The sequence below is a fragment of the Nipponia nippon genome, unplaced genomic scaffold (assembly GCF_047370975.1).
Source record: "Nipponia nippon isolate SJK-2023a ecotype South Korea unplaced genomic scaffold, ASM4737097v1 scaffold_12, whole genome shotgun sequence".
Lineage (NCBI taxonomy): Eukaryota > Metazoa > Chordata > Aves > Pelecaniformes > Threskiornithidae > Nipponia > Nipponia nippon.
The window spans coordinates 1,406,408-1,431,312 of record NW_028262313.1 but is presented as its reverse complement, the minus strand read 5'-3'; the positions used below and the strand labels follow the sequence as shown (position 1 = coordinate 1,431,312).

The window sequence follows — 24,905 nt, the reverse complement described above, 5'->3', positions numbered from 1 at the left end:
ATCTTCTCTTTCCCTCCTCTTCCCCACCCTGGAAAATGATGCAGTTTGATTCCCTCGCAAGGCCCTTCATGCACGGCCAGGAACCCTGACGTGCTGAAAGCCACAACCGTTTGACCCACAAGGGTTTTTCCAGGTACTCACCGCAGGTGATAGCAGAGTCCTGCGCGACACATGACTGTTTATTGAAAATATTTTATTGCTTTCTAAAAATCAGTTTTAATAAACTCCAAAGAGATACAGTAAATAGACCAGCAAAACTATTTAACAAACTCAATCATCTGGCATTTTCTTTCTCTGCAGGAAGAGAGCCAGATCTGTAAGAACAAGCTGAGAAGACCTGGTTTTGCCATAGTTCATAGAGATTGAGCTCCTCTGACTGCACAGCATTTATGCTTAAGTTCCAGTAGAACTTCAGGTGAAATCAATGAATCAATGCATTGGTTTCAGCTGGAGTTTGATCAGCACCTTGCACCTGAGTCAGGTAAGAAAAAGATCAACAGTTTTCAGAGGCTAACCAAGCCATGAACTGCACAGCCACGCGGTCTTTGCCAAGGAAAACTCCTCACGTTGGTGTGAAACTTCACCTCCTCCCGGTCAGCAGCTACCGCTCTGCACCAAATCTGCACTCTGGAGGAAACGTACCATGAGATGTGTACAGTTACGCTATAAGGCAAGAGACGCGCTTCTAGCATCCTCAAAGGCAGTGCAGACGATTCTCCTGAAACTCATACTCTGGATAAGACAACACGGGAAGGGAGGGTCTTCCATAATGCTCCAGCACTCGTAAGGAGATGTTATTGGAGTCATCAGAATGGTAATTCCACCCTCACACTGACTGTGAGATACAGAACATGGCATCTCAGATAATGGCATTTCTTTTTAGTGTTGGGTTCTGTGACCTCCATTTTGAGAATACATATCAGAAGATAGCCCCAGCCCCCGAGGCCATGCTTTGCCTCACCTATTTTAGAAAGTCCACTGTATTCACCAGCACAGCATCTGAATACATCTTCCCTTCTCCCTCTCCCACTTCAAGTTTCATGCAGTGTTTTTCCCCCAACGTGTCATTATGAAACACTTCACATTGTACCCCAAGCTGAAGGTGTTAACTCCCAGTGAAAGGAAAAAAGCTCTGTTACCCTGGGGCCAGTCTGTCACCAATGTAACACTTTCTTTGGTCATGTCTGATCTTCAGCGAAAGCTGACAGTCTCCATAAGTGAAAATTTTACTTCTGGGTGACTGTGGACTGTAAGTCAGCTCTGCACTGGGATAGTTTAGCGGTATCCGCAGAAAGATGAATAAGTCACCCCTGCAGCTGGGAAACCTCTCCCATTCCCCAATTTGACCTATATGTCATTTTCCACCAAACCCCTTCCTAGCGAGCACGTAACTGCTTGACCTGCACGGGAGTCAGAGGCGAGTGTGATTCTCGCAGCCGTCATCGGGGGACTGCGCCGGCGCTGGCTCTTCCGAGGCGGCCGTGCCCACCCCGTTGTGCACAGCATGGCTGCGACTCAGATCTTCTTCCTGGCCTTTTGTGGCACGAGTGCCACTGTTAGGAACCAATGTGTGTTTCTTCTGCACCTGCTCCAGTATCTGCAGCACCTGGAATTAGTAAACACAGCTGTAAGTAGGCTAGTAATTAGGGGAAAGCACTAATTCTGTCTCCAGCTACCGAAATAATGCCCTGTTCTCTTTTAAGCTACATCTCTGGGCTTAGCCTAGGGATCACACTAAGCTTTTCTCTCTGCTCAGAGGTCTCTGGGACAGGTGTAAGTGGAAAGCCTGCCCCATGGAGGTCCCCGACCTTGGATCTCAGAGCTCTCTCCGTGAATGAATCAGTCTCATCTCACACGCTCCCCAGCAACGTGCTTAGCACAGAGAGGTGTAGTGGTGGTGCGGAGGCAGGATCAGGACACAGGCGACATGGAGCTCTGCTTTTCTGCTCTTTCACGCCACCCTATGATATCTCCTCGTGCTATCACAGATTTCTTCACCTCCTTATGGAACGAGGAAACCTCCAACCTGAAACCCACTTAATGGAGATGGAGAAAGGGAGCAGAAATAAAATCAAGGTTAATTTTACCTGAGACTTGGGGATGATACCAACTCTGAAGAATCCTATGTTTCCACTGTCGATTTTGGTGCAGTCCACAACGGTGGAGGCAATGTTCTCTGGAGAAGGCCCATCACAAAGAACGGCATCCACCTAAAGAGCAACAGATGTTCACAGCAAGTTCCCCTCAGGCACTTGGGAAAAGAGAGGGCAGTTTCCCACCCTCAGCAGCAGGCAATTATTATAAAAGGCAACTCCGCTCCTTCCTACCCCGCTGTATTGAGAGTAAGGGCTGACTTTGGAACGAAGGAACTTCATGAAAGCAAAGAGAGAGAGAGCTCAATGGGGTGTAGGTCAGCAGTACAGCAAAGACAGGTTTACATCAGCTGAGGAGCTTTGAAGAAGTCCCATCCACAAAGCAAATGTGTAGGAAACCAGATTTTTGAGGAGTAAGAGGTGGAACATTTGTACCACTTTTTGTTTAAAGCTGCGCTCACATAGGCTGCCAGAATATACAAAATGTCATACACTCAGGATTTAGCAGTGAAATGAAAGACAGCCATTTGAGTGGCCATGACCATTGTACTTCCAGAACTTATGAAAGTTCTAAAAGCCAGGAATATTTTAGAGCTTTGGCACCAGTTTCAGACCAGCTTCAGCTTTAGATGGGAATCCCCTGTGTTCTGACAGCTCAACGCCAGCTGGAGCCCTGGTGCATTCAGGCATCAGTGGTTTTATTGCTTGTAAGCAAAGAAGCATTTTTTTGTCACTCGTATCATTGTTTGTTGGAAGATGAACTAACTCACATTGCCAAGCCATAGCTATACTGTATAAATCAGAAGAATTTTGGTTTCCCACCAAATTATGTATTTTACACTGTTCTTTCACTATGACACCAACATGAGGAGTGTCCATGAGATTTTTTTAATGAGATGCTTTCCCAGATTCTTGATATCATCTATTGATTTGCTTACTGGAAACAAAGTGGTTGCGTTCTTCCATCCCCACACCTTTTGGGACCAGCTGGAATGAAAAGACACAGAGCCCCAGTTACCTTATCTCCCAGCTTGGCATACACTTGGTTGTGGTGTGTTGTGTCTGCCTCTCCTGTTGGGTTAGCTGACGTGACCACAATGGGGCCAACCTGGTGACAGAAAAATGGGAACAAAAGCTCTGTGCAGGTTTTGCTGTATAAAACAGACTTGAACTCTGCAGTTCACTCCGGAGTCTCTGTGACTCTAAAGAGAACTCAGTGTGACTCACCCAGGTAGAGACACCTACTTTGTAGGCAACTACAGTCCCACCACATCTGTGTACGAGTGACTAACCCCCTGCTGAATTGGGGCTCACTGGTGTTGATCAGGAAAGAACATTTTGTTTTCCAGCACTAGCAATTGCCAAAGACCTACAATGTCTGTCCTAGAAATGAGCAGAACATGCAGGGTATCACAGTTCCTCTGGCCACGTTCTGGACCTTTTGAAGTTATTCTGGCTTCAGATAAGCACGTGCTTACAACAAAAGTGTTCTATGTAGGAAATCAAAGTGTCTGTTAATTACATCTTTTCTGGTTTTCTGAGCTGGTGGTTATTCCTTTTACCCTCCTTTCTGCAATAAAATCAGCTACCAGCTGCCTGCGTACCCCACCCCTTCTTAATGATATTTTTCTTGCGGGAGTTACTCACTTTCATAGAATCATAGAATCGTCAAGGTTGGAAAAGACCCTTAAGATCATCGAGTCCAACCGTTAACCTATCACTGCCAAGTCCATCTATACCATGTCTTCGAGCACCGTATCTATCCATTCTTTAAATACCTCCTGGAATGGAGACTCAACCACTTCCCTGGGCAGCCTGTTCCAATGCTTGACCACCCTCTCGGTGAAGAAGTTTTTCCTAATGTCTAACCTAAACCTCCCCTGGCACAGCTTGAGGCCGTTCCCTCTCGTTCTGTCACTCGTTACTAGGGAGAAGAGACCGACCCCCACCTCACTACAACCTCATTTCAGGTAGTTGTAGAGAGCAATAAGGTCTCCCCTCAGCCTCCTCTTCTCCAGGCTAAACAACCCCAGCTCCCTCAGCCGCTCCTCATAAGACTTGTGCTCCAGACCCTTCACCAACTTCGTTGCCCTCCTCTGGACACGCTCCAGCACCTCAATGTCCTTCTTGTAGTGAGGGGCCCAACACTGAACACAGTACTCGAGGGGCGGCCTCACCAGTGCTGAGTACAGGGGCACTATCACCTCCCTGGTCCTGCTGGCCACACCATTCTTGATACAGGCCAGGATGCCATTGGCCCTCTTGGCCACCTGGGCACACTGCTGGCTCATGTTCAGGCGGCTGTCAACCATTTTAGCTATTTCCACTCCCCAAACCTGTCTGAACATGCGAGGATCCTCGCTTTATTGAGAAGATTAAAAAGAGAGAGGAGGTGACACGCCAAGAGGGCTGGCAGAGTGCTCCAGCCTCCCACTATCCTTCTCCCCTCCAGCAGGCCAGAGGACCTGGGTGCTAGCGGCTGACACCAAGCCTGCTCCCTCGGCAGTGGAATAGCAAGGTCTGGTCACCCGTGCTGCTGGGACGAGTGTGCTCCAGCCACTCACCAAGTCGATGAGGTGCGTGGTGACGGAGCAGTCGGGGATGCGGATGGCAACGCTCTGAGGGGTACCGACGTATTTAGCGGAGTCCTTCATTCCCAGGAAGTCCACCCATTCGCCTGCACAAGGAAGAGTCACATGGCACTTATGGACGTACATCAGTCCCAACACAACGATCTTACCAGAAATATCACCACGGAGTGTGTGGCGTTGCAGGGATGTGTGACTTAAAGTTGGAGTTTCAAAGCCAAAGCTCTCCAGAGAGCTTGGAAGTAACAGCATTTCCTCACCTCTGGGAACCACCAAGCTAATGGGAGATGGCCAGGCAGCCTCCATGAAGTCCCAGAGGAGGGGAGTGAACAAATGCTTTGCAGGTTCCAGTTGCTTTAGGCTAGAAATCCAGAGTGACATGGGGCGATCCTGAGCCTGGCGCTTGGAGCTGGAAAGGAGGCAAGAAAAATGAGCCTGGAAGTAAGATGGGGATTTATTTTCAAGCTGAAAAGGAAATTGTGTTGGTGAGGCCTAGAGTTAAGACAAGGTGTATGGGCTCTGTCCCAGGTCACCAGTCTGTAGTAAAAGTAGGACTGTTCAACAGAAGGCCTGACAGGAAGGTACATTAATGACTATTCCCAATCAATCAGGAACGTCTACTCCAAATCAAGGTTTTAGCTTCTTGCGTAGTGATGGGTAGAAGTCCCAATTGCCCAAGGTCTGAGGAAAACCCATCAATATGAGGAGTCCCGGATGCTTACAAAAGGACAGCTAGAGGCATTTGTTAAACACGAGAGGGATTTTGGTTGTGACAATATGTACCTACAAATATGTACAATAATCCCTGCCCCATTTGCCACTTCTTTGGGTTTCCTTGTGATATCCAAGCTACCTGGCTCCGTCACCTGCCTCCATCACCTGCCAGGAGCCTTCAATATCCTAGAAGACAATTCCAGCTCAACTGTCTCCTCTCCTCATTCGGGTCTTCTCCCCCAGGCTCATCACCTTGCTGTTCCCATGAAGGCTAAGCTATGTCTCGTTGCTCTCAACAATTGCTGTAGCCAGTACTCAGTATCAGCTATATGTCCTAGAGGCTTCTTTAGACTAGCCAAGGAAGACCTCACCAGGGCAGCGAGACAAATACTTACTGGTGAGCTTTCTCCACAGCATCAGGCCGATTACAGGCTGCCACAAGCACATACACAGTATCTGTGGGGATGCCGCAAGTCCCTCCATTCTTCAGGATATCTGTTGGCATGTGAACAGGGCAGAACCCCTTGAGTGACTAGAAGTGAGGGGCTGTAATTCACGGAAGAGCTGTCTCAGACAAAACAGCCAATTCGGTGCTCTCATCTCCTTTTCCCAACTAACAAAGCATTTCCTCTGACAGCGCATTTTCTAGCATTCATCCAAGAGGAGATCTGGCATTTAGGGGCGTTCTGGGCCACGTTCATCAGGGCCAGAAGTCATTCAGCCCTGCGGAGAGAGCAACCACCATGCATTTGCCCTGCTTTCTCTGTGCAAAGCTTTCAGTGGTAGCCCCAGCCTGGAGGATTCATGTATCTCAGACTGGATGAGCAGATAGGGATATGATACAGGAGAGAGAGCAGCAAATTCACTGCTAAACCCAGCTCCTATCAAGGAATTGGTCCTATTTCCCCTATCGTGTGTTTAGCTTCTAATGACTCTTGTAACTTGGCCCACTTCATCAAAATCTCATCGGATTATCACGGTTTCCACATCTGGACTGGAAAAATGTTCTTTTAATAGTGTTCTGCTACAAAACCTCCCAGAATTTACCCTCCATCCCTGTATTATGCCCTATGTATTTCCCTTACCTGCAATCCTCTTGACTGAGGAAGCTTTCCTGGCAGGCAGGTGAAGGCACTTGGTCATTCCTCCCCGCACACCACTAAGCTGCACAATGGGCCTACCCATTGGTAAGCAGGAACCCTCAAAGATGCTGTTGAAAAGGGCAGACAGGAAGCAGTAAAAGCTGACCAGACCAAAGATGAGAGTGGCAGCAATGTCATAGCCGGCTGGAAGAGCATGGATGGCATCCAGCAAGAAGCTGACAGCAATGAGCAAGAAAGTGAGGGAGTAAAAGAACCAGGCAATGTTTAAGAAGAGTGTGCAGAAGACAATGAAGCCGTTAAAGAGGATGAAAGCAACGATGCCTACTGCTGCGTGGAAGCTTCTGGTAGTGCCATAGAGGCCACCATATCTTGTCAAGCCCCAGATGATCCACATGACAGCATAGAGAATGAAGGCACTGCTCTCCAGGGTTTTACCCCGGGCAAAGGCCACTGAGCCGCTTAGAAGCTTAAGGATCCCACCAGCTACCACTACCCATGGAATTACAACAGTAGCAAGTGGAGCCTGGGGGTCCCCTGTCACTGTTACGGCAAAAGAAGCGAGGACACTGCATGCATAGCCAAGTACTTCTGCATCTGCGTACTTGGAATACCCTAGGTAGGGAGCGTGAAGGTCTGCCCCTTCACGAAGCTTCAGAAAACTGCTGCGAGCAAGTAGGGCCTTCACAGCACCCTTCCCTGTTGGGATCTTGGCACTTGCTTTCACATTGTACAGGTGAATTAGAGTCATCAAGGCTGAGGCCACAAAGATGGCCACGTCCACGCCTTGGGGTCCACCTTCAAAAAATCCCTTGGGACGGCAAGCTAATGCAATGCAGTAGGCCACATAAAACAGCAAATACAGGCCATCCACTGGGCTCTTAAGAGTGAGAAAAAGAGCCAAGACGACAAAAAGAACCGAGAAAACCACCAGGAATGGAGTAGGGAAAGATGGCTCCTCTGGTTGCCAGATTGGGTACAGAAGGCAATAGCCTCCAGCAAATTTCAGGATGGAAGTGAAACCAAAGAATGTAGCCATTAGTACATCCATTGCACGGTATGATAAAATGCAGATGCCGATCTGGTAGATCCCAGCTGCCCACAACCAGGGCACTTGGCCGATAAATAGTTTGCCAGTGACGCCCAGGAGCCTACAGCCAAAGACGCTGGCAGACAGCATGTTCAGGATCAGACCGGTGACTGCAAAATGATTTGTGCTACCGCTGGTGGATCGGATCTGTTCATGGGTCTTTTTCTTGGCCAGATCTGTACCAGGGAGGGCAATTTTCTCTTTGGTTAGGAAACAGAGAAACCTTCCCAGAGCAAAATAACCACCAACCAAGCAGACAATCATATAATTGCAAGCCACAGCAGAGGAACCAAAAACCGTGCTATAACGCATGGCAACTTCATGAGCACTGGCAAGTGAGACAGCAGAAGCAATTATAGCTAGGATGACCTCTCTGTAAAGGAAGCCCACCGCTGCAATAATGAGTAGTGCCAAAGTAAATGTGACCAGGCCAGGCACCAAGGCATTGCGGAAATCACCAGCGTCGTTCAAAACTCCTTGCCCTCCCAAGATGAAGATCACTCCATAGCTGCACCAGAACACTGAGATGGTCAGGCAGAGAGACAAGAACAGGGAGGCATTTCTTAGGCTTCTCCGAATTCCTGTGAAACCAATGACAATGGAGGCAGAACTGTGATTTCGAGACAGTAGGTTGTGCAAAGCAGTAGTTAGGACAGGCAGCTGTGCTATAGGCACACGGTGTGTTGGAAGCATGATCACTGTGCTAGCACGGAGCTGCACAGGTCCTGCATGATGCTAGACGAGTTTGGGTAGGTCTGCACCATGCCCAATTACACTGTGTAGACATGGCCATAAAGACTCCATCAGCACACCACTTTGTGTTCATCAGAATGCCTGAGGTGAGCTCTAAGTACTTGAGTTCCTTCAACGAAGGACTGTACCAGGCCTGGCACGCAGTTTGCCGTAATGAAGTCGAGGTTCGGCAAGCCATTGTCTTACCTTCTTCATGATGCCTACAAGACTCAATGACAAGACCATAATATATTAATGCAAATCAAGTCCTGACACCTCTTTCTTTTGGGTTGCCTGGTGGTTTGTTTTGTTCCTGCTGTGAGCTGTCACGTCCAATGTTTGAACCACAAGTGTCATACAATCTGCTGGATGCCCATAAATAATTGGGCCTTCTCAGAAGACAGAAGCATAGGAATTGCAAAACTCATTCCTTCTCAAGAACTATCCTTCTCGGTATCCTGATCCCCAACATGACAAAGACCTTGATTTAAAACACTTCAAGGTGAATGGAACCCATCTACTACCTCCAAACAATATCACAAAGTACCTTATTTTTAACTGCTATGCTTTCTCACCTCACGATGTGAGGATACTGATCAGCACGGATAAATCTGAAAGCTTCCTTCCAAGCTGGAGCTTTGGAATGGACCTATGCTTCATTTCTTCCTCAAACTGCTACGGCGTGGTGAGCCAGGCTCAAGTTGGGAAGGGAAGCAAGAGCTCTGCTGAATGAGTCCCCAAGCTCCAGAGGACTGTAAGCACACAAGTATGCATCTCTTGGAACAAGGGAGCACAGAAATGCCTGCCTTTAGCAGGAGGCTGTTGATTCCCACCAACCATGAAACATCACCTGCCCAGTGCTCCGTTCCATATGGCTCCATCAATACTGCTGCTTCTAAGTGCTTGCTGCTAATCCTTTGTGCCACCACTGGAGGTGGACCTACATTTCATGGGTTAAAATATGTGGTGTCTCTCCCAAGCTGTCTGCTTTGTAGAGGAAAAAAATTCAGCATCAAATCTTGGATTTTCATGTCCTCGTTGCTCCAAGTTAAAAAGAAGAAATAACTCAGCATTCATCCTAAAAAGTGTGGACTGTGCTATAGCCAGGGACTTTTTCTCTCAGATAAGTAGGTCTCTTGGCATTTACACATCGACATGCCTTTTCAATCCATGGATGCCTAAAGTACTCTCAGAAAGCCTGGGAACCGTTTTTAGAGAAATCATGTATTCAGTCTGCTTAAAACTCTCAGAGACCCTGGTAAAGCATTTGTTCAAAACCAACATTGATATCTTTGGTTGCCTATATAGGAAAAATTTGCTGTGCTGACATACTCCTCCAGGAGAATGAATCAGTGGTCTGGCAAGGCTGCCACGGTTTGTATAAACCTGTTGGCAAAGCAGAGCAAATACATGCAAAGCTATAGAAGGGGGAGGCCTTGAAGCTGGCCATCCTCCGAGTCTTACCTGCATATGCCAAAAGAGCCGATAAAATCAACAGCAGGACTCCGAGAGCTGTGCTGGGGATCAGAGGGGCTGCCCTGGGGAAACCGTAGAAATGCACTGCCAGTAAGAGCGATCCTGTGTGCAAGGGAGGTGGGAAAAAAAGAGAGAGCTTGTAAACTTTGCCCCCAAACCCAGGAGAGAACCAGAGAGGCAAGAGCAGGGAATAGAAAAAAAAACCAGCAGTACAAGATCTGAAAATAATGAAACCTAAGGAGCTGAGGGGCGGGCGTTGTAACGTGGTTTGTGTCCAAGGTCCCGGCTCTGGTACCTAGTTTTAAGAAACTTGAACTTAATCATGTTTGAAAGTGCTCCCCCGTTGTCAGATAAAGGTAAAAATCAGCTCTCCAATTCCAGTTACACAAAAGGCAGACAGACGCACACACGCTCTACAGATGATCACATAAGCCTTGCGCCTACAGAAAACTAGCCTAGAAATGAAAAGGGGCAGTACTCGGAAAGATGAAACGCAAAGAAGGAGCAAATGAAAGGGAGTGAACACAGCAACAGAGCTGCACGGAAAACAGCTAGAAAAGGGAGAGAGAGGAAAGTGCATCCAAATAAAGATCATTTATGAAAATGACTACCAAAATGTTTTGATTTGCTTCCCACCCAGAATGGATCGAGTACAAAAGTTCAGGCCAGCACTCTAAAGCCAAGACAAATATTTTGTTGGCTGCTGAAACAGGCACAGGGACCTCTGGATCTAAAAGCTTTACCCAGGCAGAGAAGATTCAGAATAAACAGACTCTTTAGCCCCCTTTGGAAAGGGGGTTGTCCATGGCAGCTAGTCCCAACCCCATCTTCCCATGCCAAGACGACTCGATCCCTACCTGCGGAAATGCCCAAGAGCCCTATGGAGGAATGCAGTGACTCAGCTTTTCTGTCTGCCATCGCAGAGTCCGCTGAAGACCCAGATGCGGGCTGAAATGCTGCCTCTCTTTCCTCCCTAGCTCTTTATAACCAAAGCAACTCCACTGGCCTGCGTTCCTCCCTGCTCTCCACCCCTTTTCCCTACAAACATCTTCTGTTCGTGTTCCTTTCTGCATGCGGGAGGAAATGCAAAGGAGTTCCCTGCTGCAATAAATTTCAGTCTGTGAGTCAGCACGGACTGCTGGTAGCTCCCTCCAGGGGCCTGTTAATTTTACTGTTGATTAACCCTTGTTAAAAAAGACACTTGAAAAATACCACCGAGGGTTTATTACTATTACTGCCTTTTTGCTACTGCCAGTGAGGAAATTACACTGGTTAAAATTAAGTTTTTTTTAAAGAATCCATCTTGCTGGAGCAAACAAGCACTTTGCAAGCCCAGGAGCTCCATGGGGACCAGTTATTTCTCCTAACACTGGCCATGGTCCTGCTGTTTGTCCCTGTCACAGCTATGAATGCCTGGCACCACTGTCCTGTGCTGGGCAAAGCCAGGGCAGATTCAGCGCCGTTCCCTTAAAGGTGACTTCTGTCCATGTGTCACTCCACATCTACCTAACCCTATCTAACCCAGCCTCTCTGCACACACTCGCAGCGAACTCCTCCGAAGTCGTTTTCAGGAGCGAGGTGTCCATGCAAACATGCAGTCTGGAGACCATCAGCGTGAGGATAACTCTAGAGGAGCCTTGCTGGCTTTCCTGGAGAACTGTGCAGGCAGTGAGTGAGTATCATTGCCATGATCACTGCTGTATCCCAACGGCAACATCAAGGACCTGTTCACAGCTTCCTACTGCTTCCCATGGAGAATATGTGATCAGGGCATAAAGGTCTTTACTATCTGCAGAAAGCAGTGGACACTGGCCTCGGGATCATGTTGGGTCACACGTCAAGTGGGAATTAGGCAGAGAACTGTTCTGTGAGAGCCAACAGAGCTTTGATGGAAAAAGCTGTTGGAAATGGTACTTAGAGCTGCACAGACTGGAGCTCAAAAACGAGCCTCCAGGATCAGCCAAGAGGCATTAGATCTGTAGCAGCATCCAGAACAACCCCAGGCGGTCGGGTCCACAGATAATGCCAAAGGACCCTGCTCCCCCTGCTCTCTGAGCCAGCTGGAGCATGATGGCACGCTTCCACTGCCCAGCTGGATCCCTATCACGGCTCCCAGACCCTCCTGGTTTCCTCAGTGCTTTGGAGGACAGTCATCTTTAGCTGTGTTCACCCTTCAAGAAGAGCTTTGAGGCAACAGGGTTCCTTGACACTCATCTTCACTAGAGTACTAATGCATGTTAAAGCAAGGTGTTAATATTAAAGCCCAATGTCTCTACCATAATAAATGTGTGCAGACATTCCCACACAGAATGGAATAACTCAGCTGAAAAGTATTATTTATCAAAAATACGTTTATTGCAGATAGATTAGGTTCAACATGTCTGTTGAGATAGATCTTATCACAGGAGGAAGCCAGCACTGGAACACGCCTGGTTTGTCCAGTTACACCTAACCAATTATATCAGTAAGGGGAACCAGCTCGGTCAGTTGGCAACAGGCAGAGCTCAGTGATGTAGTCTGCAGCAAGCAGTAAGTTTGTTTAAATCATCAGCCTCTGGCTATCTTTGTTCCATCATTAACGGGATTGCTTTCTAACCAGCTGAAGGAGGAAGAAACTATCTGTTCAAGTTGCAGCATGATTCAGCTGTTTTTTCATGCAAGAGGAAAGAACGCATTTCTAAACCACAGTTAGAATGCCTTAGGTACCAAACCAAACAGCAGTGAAAAGGCTTTGGGTGTTTTCCACACATATCTCACAGTTTAATTCCTGTTCTGGGTATATAAAAGTAACCAAAAGGAAAAGCCTGTGTTAGATTAGCTGGACTGCAAGTCCTTTCTCACACGCTTTTTGTTCCCACTTGTAGAGGTAGCAGCTAGGAGTATGCGACGCCTGATATCACTGGTCCTGAGAGGTGCAAGCAATAAATGAAGTCACATGCATTAGCAATGAGTACCTTCCTCATGCCTGCTGTGACTAACGAACTTGCCAAAACGCTATTTCATTATACACAGGATGCACTCCATCTCTCTTCCAAATATGATAGAGACCAAGCAAAATTTCTTCTAAATAACCCCTGAAAAACATTCTTCAGCCATGTTACATGAAGTTTTTTGTTCTCTGAAGAATGGCAAGACAGCCTCAACAGGCCACGGGTATTTCAACACCGCAAAGTTGAAAGAGAGAGGCACATAACCATCTCAGGTGGGAGCATATCAGGACAAGGAAGAACAAGACTCTGCACGAGCAAGAGAGTTTCCCCCCCACACGCTGGGAATCTCGCTGCCAGGGAGGCCAGGGCTCTGCCAATTCCTGGTACCGCTTTCCTGGCAAATGGGGAGATGGTGCTGTTGATGAAGAATCAAGTTACTAATTTCTGACCGCAGGACCCAAAGGCCAAGAAACAACTACAACTGAGTGCAAAACCCCTGCTCTTGAGAGATGGGATATGAGGATAAGAACATTTAAGGTCAGAAAAGGAAATCTTGGTGTTGAAAGACTGAGGCTGCCTATGCAGTGTAGGGCTTAAAAAACGGGGCACAGAGGAATGCACTGGCTCGAATGCTTGCTCTGGGCGGACTCCCTTTGATACCATTGTATGTGCAATGACTTTGGTACTTTAGGCTAAAATAGAATGGAAAATCGACAGCTGAGAAGGAAAAACACAGCTGCTCTGTTGAACAGGTCCGGTCAGCTGGGGATGCTTTGGAGACAACGTGCTGGGAAGAAGATCTGCAAGGGAGCAGTCAGTTGAGGAAACAAATAATATTTACATGCCCTGCCTGTGGCACTGGAAATAAAACCTTCTTGCCAGTAAGAAATTCAGCCCAACCCTCCTGGCCCCACCTGCTCCTGGGGGAGGGATCGCGCTATAAAAGACTCCAGGCAGTGAACAGAGATGCACAGCAATTTGGGGCTCTCCAAATCCTCCCGGGAATCCTCCTGCTCTGCTTGTGGCCATGGGAAAGAGAGTGGCTGTCGTGCTGGCTGGCTGTGGGGTGTACGACGGGAGTGAGATCCACGAGTCTTCTGCTGTGCTGGTGCATCTCAGCAGGGAGGGGGCAGAGGTAAGAGGCACCCTGGCAGGCTCCTGCCCCATCTCTGGCTCCTTTTGCCCTGCTCTGCTTTTCAATCTCACTCTTTTGCAGAAGGTACTTGGCTCTAAGGAGCTTTGCAGCTTGCGGGACAAATCACAAGCGTCCCATTGCTGCTGGGGTAATTGCAAAGCATAAGTGACCAGAGTCAAAGCGAACGGCACGGTGTAGGGGCTGCCGCAGCGAGCGTGGAGAACTCCCTGGTCTCTGCTTTGCTCTGACAGCGTTGCTGGACGAGAGGATTGGCTTGGTGCTCTGTGCTGAGTGTACCCGAACTCTGAAACAAACTTTCCTAAATGCATTCTCTATTCCTTTTGGCTTGCACTTCCTCTTTTCTGCTTTGGTATTTCTGTTTAAAAGACAACTATTGGTTTTGGCTGGTTGAAATTCATCCTTTTAAACCCCCAAAGATTAGAACTGAAAATAGACAAGTTCTTGTGAGTCGAACTCGAATAGGGGTAAAAAAGGCGACCCTCAAGCAGCCGCTCTAATATGCCATTAGTCACGATAGCCACTCTGCGAGACTGGAAGAGGAGGGAGAGAAGCCCCACGTAAGGTTACCCTCAGCTCTGAGCCACCCCCAAATCCGGGTCAGAGCCGTTGTCCCGGGAATCGGAATTGCTCTATTAAATACAAAGGCGCAGTGGTGGCGTACATGTGCTGCAGAGCCAGCCCACCCAATTCCAAAGTTTTCTCTGTTTGGCTTAAAGATGAGACTTGTCCAAATCTATAATTTTGCCTCTTCTCTCCTGGAGCTGCTGCAGTCGCTTCCCTCCTGCCATACCCGGAGCTGGCAGGCTCGGAGCACCGTCCTGCGCTCATCCCTGGATCGGCAGGGACCTCTACTGGAGGAAACCCAGGCGTTATTTCAACTCCCTCCTTTTATTTTTAGTGCCTTCTGCTTGCCTAAGGAAACAAAGAGTGGCACAGCACAGCATAGCATAGCACAGACTATTTCAGTCGGAAGGGATCTACAATGGTCATTTACTCCAACTGCTTGACCAATTCAGGGCTGACCAAGTTGAAGCATGTTATTAAGGGCATCGTCCAAATGGCTCTTGGGGCATCGACCACCTCTCCAGAAAGCTGTTCCAGTGTTTGACCACCCTCTCAGTCAAGAGATGCTTCCTAATGTCCGGTCCAAACCTCCTCCGGCGCAGCTTTGAACCATTCCCATGCGTCCCATCCCTGGATCCCAGGGAGAGGAGCTCAGCACCTCCCTTTCCACGTCCCCTCCTTAGGAAGCTGCGGAGAGCCATGAGGTCGCCCCTCAGCCTCCTTTTCTCCAAAGGAGACAAACTCCTCAGAGACCATGCCTTCCAGCCCTGTCACCAGCTTTGTTGCCCTCCTCTGGACGCCTTCGAGTACCTTCACATCCTTCTTAAACGGTGGGGCCCAGAACTGCAACGCTTGTGCAGTCCCAAAATCTATCGCCCATCTGTTTGCCATCCTCCACTCTTAATTACTGCATGTGAGCTTGAAACAGTTCTGAAGGAAGGGGAGGCATTTTCCAGAAAAAGAAATACTCTGGCCTTGGGAAAAGAGTGGCTGGGGAGAAGGAAGTCCAAGTCCTGTCTTTGAGGGAGGCGTGTGGTTTGACAGGGGCTTGCTGGGTGGTCAGCACCCATGGGTGACTGGCCTGGGGGGGCAGTGGGGCAGGGCGGGGGCTGCCCCAGTGAAGGTGGTTGCTTGGGATGCAGATGGAAACCTCTAAGAAATGGCTTCACCAATGGCTTTTGGGACACCTCGTTTTCCTAGGAAGGAAAGGAGTCACTGCTCCCTCTCCAGCACTTCAGTCCCCAAAGCAAGCAGTGTGGGCTAGCTTCTTTGCTTTCACCTAACACCCTCCTCATTCCTTTAAGGTCAAGGTAAATGTTTCTGTGCAGAAGCTACAAAAGACCTTTCTTTTTCTCCTCCCTGTGGCAATAACCTTCCTGATGCCAGTATCAGGTACAGGTGAGCCTGAAGGTCACTGCATTCTCCAGCAAAGTTCTTCCCTAACAAAGTAACTCAAGCATTGTCATTCACTACCTATGATCTTTAACATGCTTAGGGTACATGACTGAAGGATAACAGACCTTTCCCCTCCCTCCCCAGGCAGAGGTTTATGCTCCTGATGTTGACCAGATGCATGTGGTGGACCACGTGAAAGGACAGCCGACCCAGGAGAAGCGCAACGTGCTGGTTGAAAGCGCCAGAATAGCCAGAGGCAGCATCAAGGACCTAGCTAAGCTGGATGTCAAGGGGCTGGATGCCCTAATCATACCAGGTAGGACGGCATGCAGGGTCTGCACGCCCAAAGTCTTGGGAACAGCTTAGATGTGCCATGAGCCTTGAATGGCGTGGGAGTCATGGGCTGGAGAGGAACTGGGCAGAGCCACTGGGGAAGAAGACAGGCTGGAAGCAGGGACTGGAAGGACAGACATCTTCCATCTGCGCTGGCACCGGCATGCTAGCTTGGACTGACATTAAAAGAGAGCATGGCAATGCAGAAGCTTATCCCAAGAGGAAAGGGCAGATAACGGCCAGCTGAATTCTCCTCTGTACCATCTACTGAGGTTTTTTTTTACTGGTTGTAAAACTATCCCCTCCCTCACCAACATGCCTACCTCCTTATCAGGAGAAGAAGAGGCTGGGACAGAGAGAGGGTGACGCAAAAGCGGAAAGCTTGATCAGTCTGGCAATTCATCTTTAGCGAAAGTAGGACCGTGGGATTTCAGTGGGGATGGATTAGGCCGGGAGCAAGGATTAAGAGACAAGTGAAGACTTGTCAGCATGTTCCACCATAATTCAGAAAAGAGCTCATGGGTGGAACACAGCACCCAACAGAGCAGTGGTACCCCTCCGCTTCAGTTCTGTCTGCAAGCGAGAAAGGTGCTTTGATGTCTCATCTCCTGGCAGTCAGCTCACAAAGGTTCAGCTTGTCTGGTTTTAATTCTTTTATCAACATTGGACAAATGCTGCCACCCAGCAAATCCATTTTAGCAGTCTGCTAAGTAATACCTGAAAAAATCCTGCCCTGGAGTACTAATCTTCCACTCTAATCTCTTTCTCTTTTCTCAGGTGGCTTTGGAGTGGCTAAAAACCTGAGTACTTGGGCCACCCAAGGCAAGAACTGCATCATCTCCAAAGAGGTGGAGGACGTCCTGAAGGCATTCCACGCTGCCAAAAAGCCCATTGGCCTGTGCTGCATTTCCCCGGTGCTGGCAGCCAAAATCTTCCCGGGTTGCGAGCTGACCGTGGGCCATGACACAGAGTGTGAGAAGTAAGTCACCTCGGCGTGCTCTACGAGATCACACCACAAACATCACAGAATCAGCAATGCCTCCCCAGTGTACGCAGCACGCTGTCTCAGCTATCCTGCCCAGATATCTGAAGTCTCGTGATGAGTTGAACGTTCTTTCTCAGAACGAATGATCCACGTCATGCATTTATTAAATTAACATTGGCTGATAAATTAAATAATCAGCATTTTTTTTATGTACCCCTTGTCACTTACATATTCCTACATGTATGTTTTGTGTTAAAATTAGAAATCTGATTTTACTTTTCCCAGTTTTCTCTAACGGGGGTACAAGAAACTGTAAGAATCGCAAAGGAATAAATCACATTTTGAGTCAGGATGGCATTCAGGTGTCTGGAAAGGAGGACTCTGTCCTGCCCTTGCCCGAGAGCGGAGAGGGAGGACAGCCGAGGGCCCGGTGAGCAAACAGGGAGCGGGAGGGCACGGGAGCTCCTTTCCTTCCAAGACGGGGCAAAAGCCCCCCTGCAGTTACACTCTGACCTCAGACGGACGCCGCTTCACGCTCAGGCTCTGCTGTGGCTGCTGCTCGGGAGTGAAGCTCTCAGTAACCGGGGCCCTTTTGAAGACCTGAGAGTTAAAACTTCAAAGTTGAAACTCTGCAAGTACCTGGAAGCATCGTTTTGTAATTTGTCAGCAGATCGAGGGCACGCCGTACCAGCGGATTTGTTTGTAGTTTTGTATACTTCTTTCCACAACTCTGACGGCTTAAAATAAGACACTTTATTTTAAATGCAATCTTGTATTTGCCTCCCTGTCTCATGCACCTCTTGGTCCCAAGGTAGGAAAGACACCAGACCACTGACTCATAAAGTTAAGCAGACCCTAGGTAGGAACAGGATGGCTGCACAAGACTTGGTGGTGCAAAGAGAGGGAGGGAGTTAAACTGTCCTAACTCATACGGGAAAGCTGTGACTGAATTCTCCCAATGGCAGGGCAGGCACTGTGATGGCTCCTGCTAGGAAGGGCTAGGAAGTAATGTCACTTGTAGGAAGCTGGTGGGAAAAAAAAAAATCTAAACACAAAGTCTGGAGTGGGCAGAGTTAAGTAGTGCAACATCTATAGTGGAACATCAAGGTCTTATTTTGGCTTTACTTCAGATTTTAACTCACTGTAATCTGGAGGTTCTCCTGGTTCTACAGTCTTGGAGGAACTCCTCTGACAGGGAAAGATTTGGATCCTGTGGAGCAGGGTTTCTGCAGGGACCATCCATCTCTCTGTAATCAACAGACTTCTCACTCTAGGCCTTTGTCAAATCGCTCTGTGTAATGACGGCTTCCCCACACAGGGTTTATTCTCTTTTCTTCTTGTAGATGGCCTTACGCAAAGACTGCTGAGACCATGAAGGAGCTTGGTTGCAAGCATGTGAACAAACACGTCACTGAAATTCACGTGGATGTGAAGAACAAGCTGGTGACAACCAGCGCCTTCATGTGCAATGCCCCCATTCATGAGATCTACGATGGCATCGGAAAAATGGTCGGAGAAGTGGTCAGGCTTGCCTGAACGCCACAAAGCCACAGAATCCATCTCCTCTGGAGTGCAGGTGCTGAGCCTCGGATAAGGTTCTTCCCCTTTTACACCCACAGGCCAACAGGCAAACTGCCGCTCCGACGGAGTTCTTCCTCCCCACCGGCCCACTGGGGCTGCTGAGGAGGGAGAACTCCGGAGCAATGGAAGCGTTGTTGTGTTCTGCCAAGGACACGCCACTTACTGACAGCAAACCGGCAGTAATGGGGAGTGCGGGTACGCACCAAGCTGGTGTGCAGATGCCAGGTTTCCCCAGCTCAGATACAGCTGCTGTCTTTGGTTCGGAGTGGCTGAGGGGCTGCCTGGGTCCCGTCAGCCCTGACTGGGCTGACCTGACGTGTGCGTATTGTGTCAACGGGAACTGGTCCCTTTCTGAGATTCCTTACACATCCATCTTTGCCAGTACTTCAAAGCTCCCCACGTACCTCACAGAACAGAGGAATTAGTGGCAAAACGAAGGAACGTGGTTCTGCTACTGAATAAAACCTGACACTTTTTACATGAGCTGAATTCTGCTTTCATTTTTGCCTTTTGCTCTGGATTAGGAGACGCTTTTAGTGCCACTGGTTGGCCAGTGAGTGGGGAAAAAGGCACAGGAAAAGTCACCAGCGACAAACCCCACTTGTTTTGCTAGGATTTGTCAGAACCCAGACTTGGTCACGAATATGACATGGGTGAAAGCAGAATCAAGCCAGTGGTAGCATCCAGGTCTAATGGGAAGAGGTTAAATTCTTCCTTTGTATGAACAGGAGACCTGCTATGATAGCATGGAGCAGCCTTCCCTACTGCTCCTAGGCAGAAAGAGGCCAGGGTGAGGTCCCGGCATCCCCGAGAAAGCGGTGCGATTTCCAGTCCCTTCCCATCTCCAGGAAAATTCCTAGAAACAACCTGGAAGCAACAACTCTGCATTGCAACAGGGACAGAGAAGATAGATACCCATCTAGCTGAAACCTGAACGGCAAGCTGCGAGCTGGCTGGGCGACAGCAACGCCTGGCAAGCAGAAGGCACTAAAAATAACCCAGTATCAGGCACGGTTGTTCGGGTACCGGCCAGGCACGGGTTTTTAAGGCCGGAGGGAACCACTCGTCCCTGTAATCTGACCACTCTGCAGGAGCTGTAAAGAGCACAGTGACTTACACCGGGCTGAAGCAAGGCTGCTGAGAGGATTCAGTCTTGACCTGAAGACAGTGCCGTAGCATTTGATAGCTCGTTCTCACAGTTAAGATAAGCCATGCTTTATTTCTCTCTTGAAGAGCTTACTTCCAGCCCCTGGATGCTGACAGGTTTGCCTCCACTAGGTTCAAGAGCTTTTTAGATGGTAGCTGGTATGTTCTTCTCATATAGGTTCTTATTGTGCAGGTAGTATCATGTAACCATTACAGACTGAGCTGTTTAATTCTCTCGGTGTTAGACAGGTTTTCTAAGCCAGCCACTATTTTCTGAGGCTCTTCTCAGCAAACTCTTCAGGCTTTTTATATCCTTTTCAAAACTCCGGCCTGTTTGTGCACTCTCACCAACATAGCAAGATCCTTTGAGGCTACGCTGGCGGCCAGGGCGGGGAGGAATTTACCCCCATGCCGCAGTCGTGCTGCAAGGAGGGGTTCAAACGCATCTGGCAGCGACAGAACGGCCCAGAGTAGCGTAATACAGCAATTCTACCCAGGCTTCTAAGGAAAATGTAGTTTATCCAGTCACTCCTTCCTGTGTTACTTTTTTCTGCTGATTCTCCTATCAATCATTTTCACCCCGTTGGCCACCTTCCAACACCTTTTGCAAAGGTGTGAAAGCCTCCGGGACGTAAAGGACCGGCCAGTTTTGGGTCAGGAGCCGCCAGGAAGGGGAGGGAAATGTTTGCTAGCACAACAAGTCCACTGTTCCCTCGGTCCTTCAACAATCCCCTACAGAGAACTGTGGCGAGTAGCCCAACCACAGAGTAACGTTCAGGCTGAATTAGCATTTAATTAGGACGGAAGCACAAATCCGTGGGAGAGCAGGCCTCAGAGCTGCACCGTTTTCTCCCATGCTTTTACTTCTGAAGGGGAATCCTCAGCTTAAGCTGTTCATCACCTTACAGAAAGTAATCGTTTCCAAGCCCTTGGACTCTTGTGTTCTGCATAATGCAGGAGTTCAGGAAAGGCACGGAAGTTTCTGCCATAAGCACTAACTTTTGAGAGTTATACAGGATTTTCTGAGATTAAGAGTGTTTCGACTAACTTATCAGATAGGCTGAAAAGCTACGGGATGTAAATAAAATAGGGAGGATTTCAGGGACTGGCTGAAGCATTTGAATTACTCTCTAACTTTAGACACAACGCACACAGACGCAGAGCTAGTAACAACACTGCTGGCTGGGATGCAGAAAGCCGCTTCCACTAGCGGAGCAGGAAAATCAACCCCAAAGATGAGACATTAACCATGTTTTGGTGTGTTTTGACACCCAAGAAAGGCAACAAACAAGAAATAAGGAAGCTGGGGAAAAGCGACGTTGTAACTAGTTGTTTATATGGGAAGGGGAGAAAAAAAGAAAATCCTGTAGTTATGGGTGGGTCAGTGTCAGCATCCGTAGGAACTCCTGTTTGTCCACTTCCCCATCTCCATCCACGTCTGCTTCATCAATCATCTCCTGTGGGACAGCAAAGATTTGGAGACCAGGTTAGGTTGGATCTGAGAGGGTGGGCGCTCACCAAGTGCAAACACCAATGAAGGTCTCGGGCAAGGCCCAAGCGAGACAGAGATCGTGTCCGTTGCAAAGCAGCACGGCACGATCCCCCAACCAGCCTTCCCCGCAGCAAGAGGCTCCCCTCCCTCCCCGAGCAGAGCAGAAGTGGGACGTGTTTGTACTTCACAAACCTGCAGCTCCTCGTCCGTGATGTCTTCCCCAACCTCACTGGCCACCACCTTGAGGTTCTCAAAGGAGATCTTGCCAGTGCCATCACAATCAAATGCCTCGAAAGCTTCCAGGATCTCCTTTTCCAAACATGGCGCCGCCTTAGCAAGGAAATGAAAAATGCCATCGTGTCAACATGACATCATACCACCCCACAGTCCCTAGCCAGGCACTTTAGCCAGCAAACATCTGCAATCAAACCCAAGACATCATTTTGGGGACAACGTGGCCATAGGAGAGGGTTATCTACTGCTGCTATCTCACCTTTGCCTCTCCCCCTGTGTCTAACTGTGCATTAAAGGAAAGAGAAGTTGCCTGAGCGGCACGGGGACTTGGCCTGGAATATCCTGGCCAAGCTTTGTGAGGAAGAACGGGAATAGCACTACTGCTGGAGGAGGAAGCAGCTGCCAAGAATGATCCAGTGGGCAATTCACCCAAAGGCAGAGCTCTAAAACAGCTCAGATGATGAAACTCCTGAAGCACTCCTGTTTCTCCCCTGCAGGGAACCAGAGCGACCCAGTCTGCTGCGGCTACCTGCATCATAACGTTAGGCAAGAGGAATTTCACTCTTTGGGACGAGCTGGGCTCACGTACCATTTTCTGAGTCATGACCTGCAGAAACGACTGAAAGGTTAGCTTCCCTGACCCTTCTTCACTGAGTTCAGAGACGATTCTCTTCATCTCCTTTTTCCCCAGTTCACAGCCCACAGCCTTTACGATTATCTGCCAAAAGAGAAAACAGACCAATGCCTTGGTGTACAAATCAAACAGAAACAAAGAGGGAACGGTGTCTGAAAGAAGCAGGTACATGAAAGTGGTGAAAAAACCCCAACTTCTCATCAACAGCTATTCATCCACCATTTTGTCTCTAGAGAACAGAGTTCTGTAGTTGTCTAACATCAGTAGTAGGAGGCTGTCAAAAATGAGCAGCAAAGAGCTGTCAGCAAGGGCCAAGAAGGAAGGCTTCGGTCCCTCCTAAGGACACCGGGCTACGAAGCTGGCACAAGCCTTACGCCACTGACGGCTGCCTAACGAGTCGGAGTTCAGGCAGCAAAGTCTGTTAGCACAGCAAGCGGTCCCGAAGCAATAGGTGGCAAACACCCGTTGCTCTGCCGCTGCTCCGCAGCAGCGTTGACCAGGTGCTTGTAAATGATGAGCCTCCTTTCCAGCATTGCGTTTGCTGCCAGTCATTTCTGTTTGACTACAGTAATTCAAGTTCCAAGCACAACGGTGGTCCCAAGGGAACTGTGTCATTTTGACCAGCCTGAGGGGATCCCAGCTTCTGATCTGGGTTACTCAGACTGTGCAAACACATCCCGAAGAGCGGCAGACTGAACATCCTTCAGCTACACCAGCTCGCACCGTGTTTGTAATGGCTGTTAGAGGACAAGGGTTGTTAGAGAATTTTGCCTACAAAATGTCACTCCGCCTCAACTTCTTGAGGACGGGGGTCACCGTGAAGAAAGACAGGGTAGGAGACTCCTGAGATTTATTCCACAGCATTGATGTCCTGCAGAAACAGTAATTTTCCAATTATCAAAACTACTAACCACTTGTGCCTTGGGAAAGGAATTTGGGAGGGAGCTCAAAGAGATGAAAGTGTTTGTAGAAGTAACGAACTGTGGAAAACTAACGGCTCCAGCCTTGGAGAGGAGCTAACAGACCGATAAAAGGGAACGTTTTGGCACCAAAGCCTGGACGGTGGCCAGAGAAGCGTGAAGTTTGATCAAACTGCAGAAACCAGGTGAAAAGTAAATGCGGCGAGGGGAGATCGCGACCACCGACTCGATTCAGGACCAAAAAGACTTGCCCCCCCCACCTGAAAGGAGCACGCGCGCTGATTTACATAGCAAGCGAGGCTAATTTAACTACAGTAAACCAATAGTGTGGGCAGTGTTAATCACTAACCAATAAGTGTAAATTTAGGCGGGCTTATACGAATCACGTAACCTGATAAATGTGCTGTAGTTTTGTATGAGGGTGTGCTTGATTTGTGGAGTTACCACCGAGCACCCTGTGCAGAATAAAGCAACGTTGGTTCTCTAAACTAGACTTTCAGTCTTTCGTTTGGAGGGTTTTCTCAATTACGTGCAACAGCATCACAGAAAAAGGACCGAACCCCTCTGCTGGTCTGGGCTGAGTTCAGTCAGCAGCAGAGCGATGACAAGCTCTACGTGCTGCTATAAACTCCCGCTGCAGGCACGGGAGTACAACAGCAATACTGCAGTAATATGATTTTCCACACGTGAAATGGGTTATGAAGGATATGCTGCATCCGTGCCTTCTTCCAGGCCTGCCTGAGCAAAGTCCCCGCGGCACAGGTTAACGGCATCTTGGTGCGCGGATGGAAACGTGACAGAGGAGAGTCGCAACCAGGGTGGGAAAGGAGGCGGCCTCTGGATGAGAGGGGTGGAACAACTTCACTCCACCTCCTAAAAGCTCACTGAGACCAGAGGCTCTCATTCCTCTCCGTAGCCCAGAGGCACGTGGAAGAAGCAATGTGGCTCTGTGGGGCTTCATGTCGGGAAATGAGGACGAGCGAGGAGTCCCTAAACCTCACAGCCTTTGTTTCCACCAGGAAACACGCTGCGTTTTTACAGCTTCTTGCCTTCAAGTCGCTGACATCTATTAGGCCCGAGCCCTCAGGATCGAACAACTCAAAGGCCTCTCGCAGTTCTCGCCTCTGCTCGTCGCTGACCGGGAACCCGGGGGCCGGTTTCTCCCTCGGGGAGCTCCCACCGGCGGCGCCTCCGTCGCTGCTGGAAGCCTGAGGGAGAGAGGGACGGCGGGAGTGTTGAAGGCTGATTTAGAAATTTAGAGCAGTCTGATTATTTTGTGTAAGATCTACCTTGTAGTTAACAGGCTAAAAACAATCAGGTCTTGAAGAGACAGTTAATCAAGGTCTTTTAAGGAGGTTTTGTGTGCAGTGCCGCATTGGCAAAAGAAGCCGTATATCCTTATTTCGTGTAACTGAGCGGTTTAAATACAACCATGTGGTCTGGGGTGAGGACGACCATCCTTGAAGCTGTCAACAACGGCAAGTTGAGAAAACCCTCATCAGAAACCGCCCCCGAACATCCCGGAGACTTGATTAATACGTTTAGCTTTGAGCTGTCAGCAGGAAAGGCAGGTAACTGTGAACTGCCCTCGTTATAATACTAAAAATCACAGCCGCTGCTGTGAGACCCTAGCCTGAATGAGGAGACCCTCACCCTTTGAGCATGCCTAGTATAAAAAGGTTGTAGTGCCTCTTTAAATGAAAGTGAGAAACTTAAAAGACCAGTTTATCTCTATCTTATGT

The 24,905-nt window shown here is 48.7% G+C and overlaps 3 protein-coding genes across 5 annotated transcripts; 1 reads left to right on the top strand and 2 right to left on the bottom strand.

The window, feature by feature from the left end:
* Positions 1 to 336: 336 nt before the first annotated feature.
* Positions 337 to 10,868, bottom strand: LOC104021114 (uncharacterized). 3 transcript variants are annotated; one of them, XM_087748155.1, is made up of 10 exons: positions 10,651 to 10,868; positions 9,782 to 9,895; positions 6,481 to 8,166; positions 5,791 to 5,890; positions 4,942 to 5,090; positions 4,658 to 4,770; positions 3,112 to 3,201; positions 2,088 to 2,210; positions 1,401 to 1,606; positions 337 to 627 (listed from the first exon to the last, which is right to left on the bottom strand). In XM_087748155.1, exons 1-9 carry the CDS (start codon positions 10,709 to 10,711, stop codon positions 1,412 to 1,414), a joined length of 2,631 nt encoding a protein of 876 aa, XP_087604281.1. In that variant the 5' UTR covers positions 10,712 to 10,868; the 3' UTR covers positions 337 to 627; positions 1,401 to 1,411. The 3 variants fall into 3 exon arrangements, with proteins under 3 accessions (XP_087604281.1, XP_087604280.1, XP_087604282.1); XM_087748154.1 differs by having other exon boundaries at positions 337 to 1,606; XM_087748156.1 differs by lacking the exon at positions 3,112 to 3,201 and having other exon boundaries at positions 337 to 1,606.
* A 2,811-nt stretch (positions 10,869 to 13,679) lies between these two features.
* LOC104021093 (glutamine amidotransferase-like class 1 domain-containing protein 3, mitochondrial) lies at positions 13,680 to 19,218 on the top strand. Its single transcript, XM_009474583.2, has 4 exons — positions 13,680 to 13,858; positions 15,983 to 16,154; positions 16,949 to 17,150; positions 18,500 to 19,218. Exons 1-4 carry the CDS (start codon positions 13,751 to 13,753, stop codon positions 18,690 to 18,692), a joined length of 675 nt encoding a protein of 224 aa, XP_009472858.1. The 5' UTR covers positions 13,680 to 13,750; the 3' UTR covers positions 18,693 to 19,218.
* Positions 19,219 to 19,326: 108 nt separating this feature from the next.
* On the bottom strand, positions 19,327 to 24,827 carry LOC104021115 (uncharacterized). Its single transcript, XM_087748828.1, has 5 exons — positions 24,817 to 24,827; positions 24,213 to 24,405; positions 22,199 to 22,327; positions 21,568 to 21,705; positions 19,327 to 21,340 (listed from the first exon to the last, which is right to left on the bottom strand). Exons 1-5 carry the CDS (start codon positions 24,825 to 24,827, stop codon positions 21,254 to 21,256), a joined length of 558 nt encoding a protein of 185 aa, XP_087604954.1. The 3' UTR covers positions 19,327 to 21,253.
* Between the last annotated feature and the right edge of the window lie 78 nt (positions 24,828 to 24,905).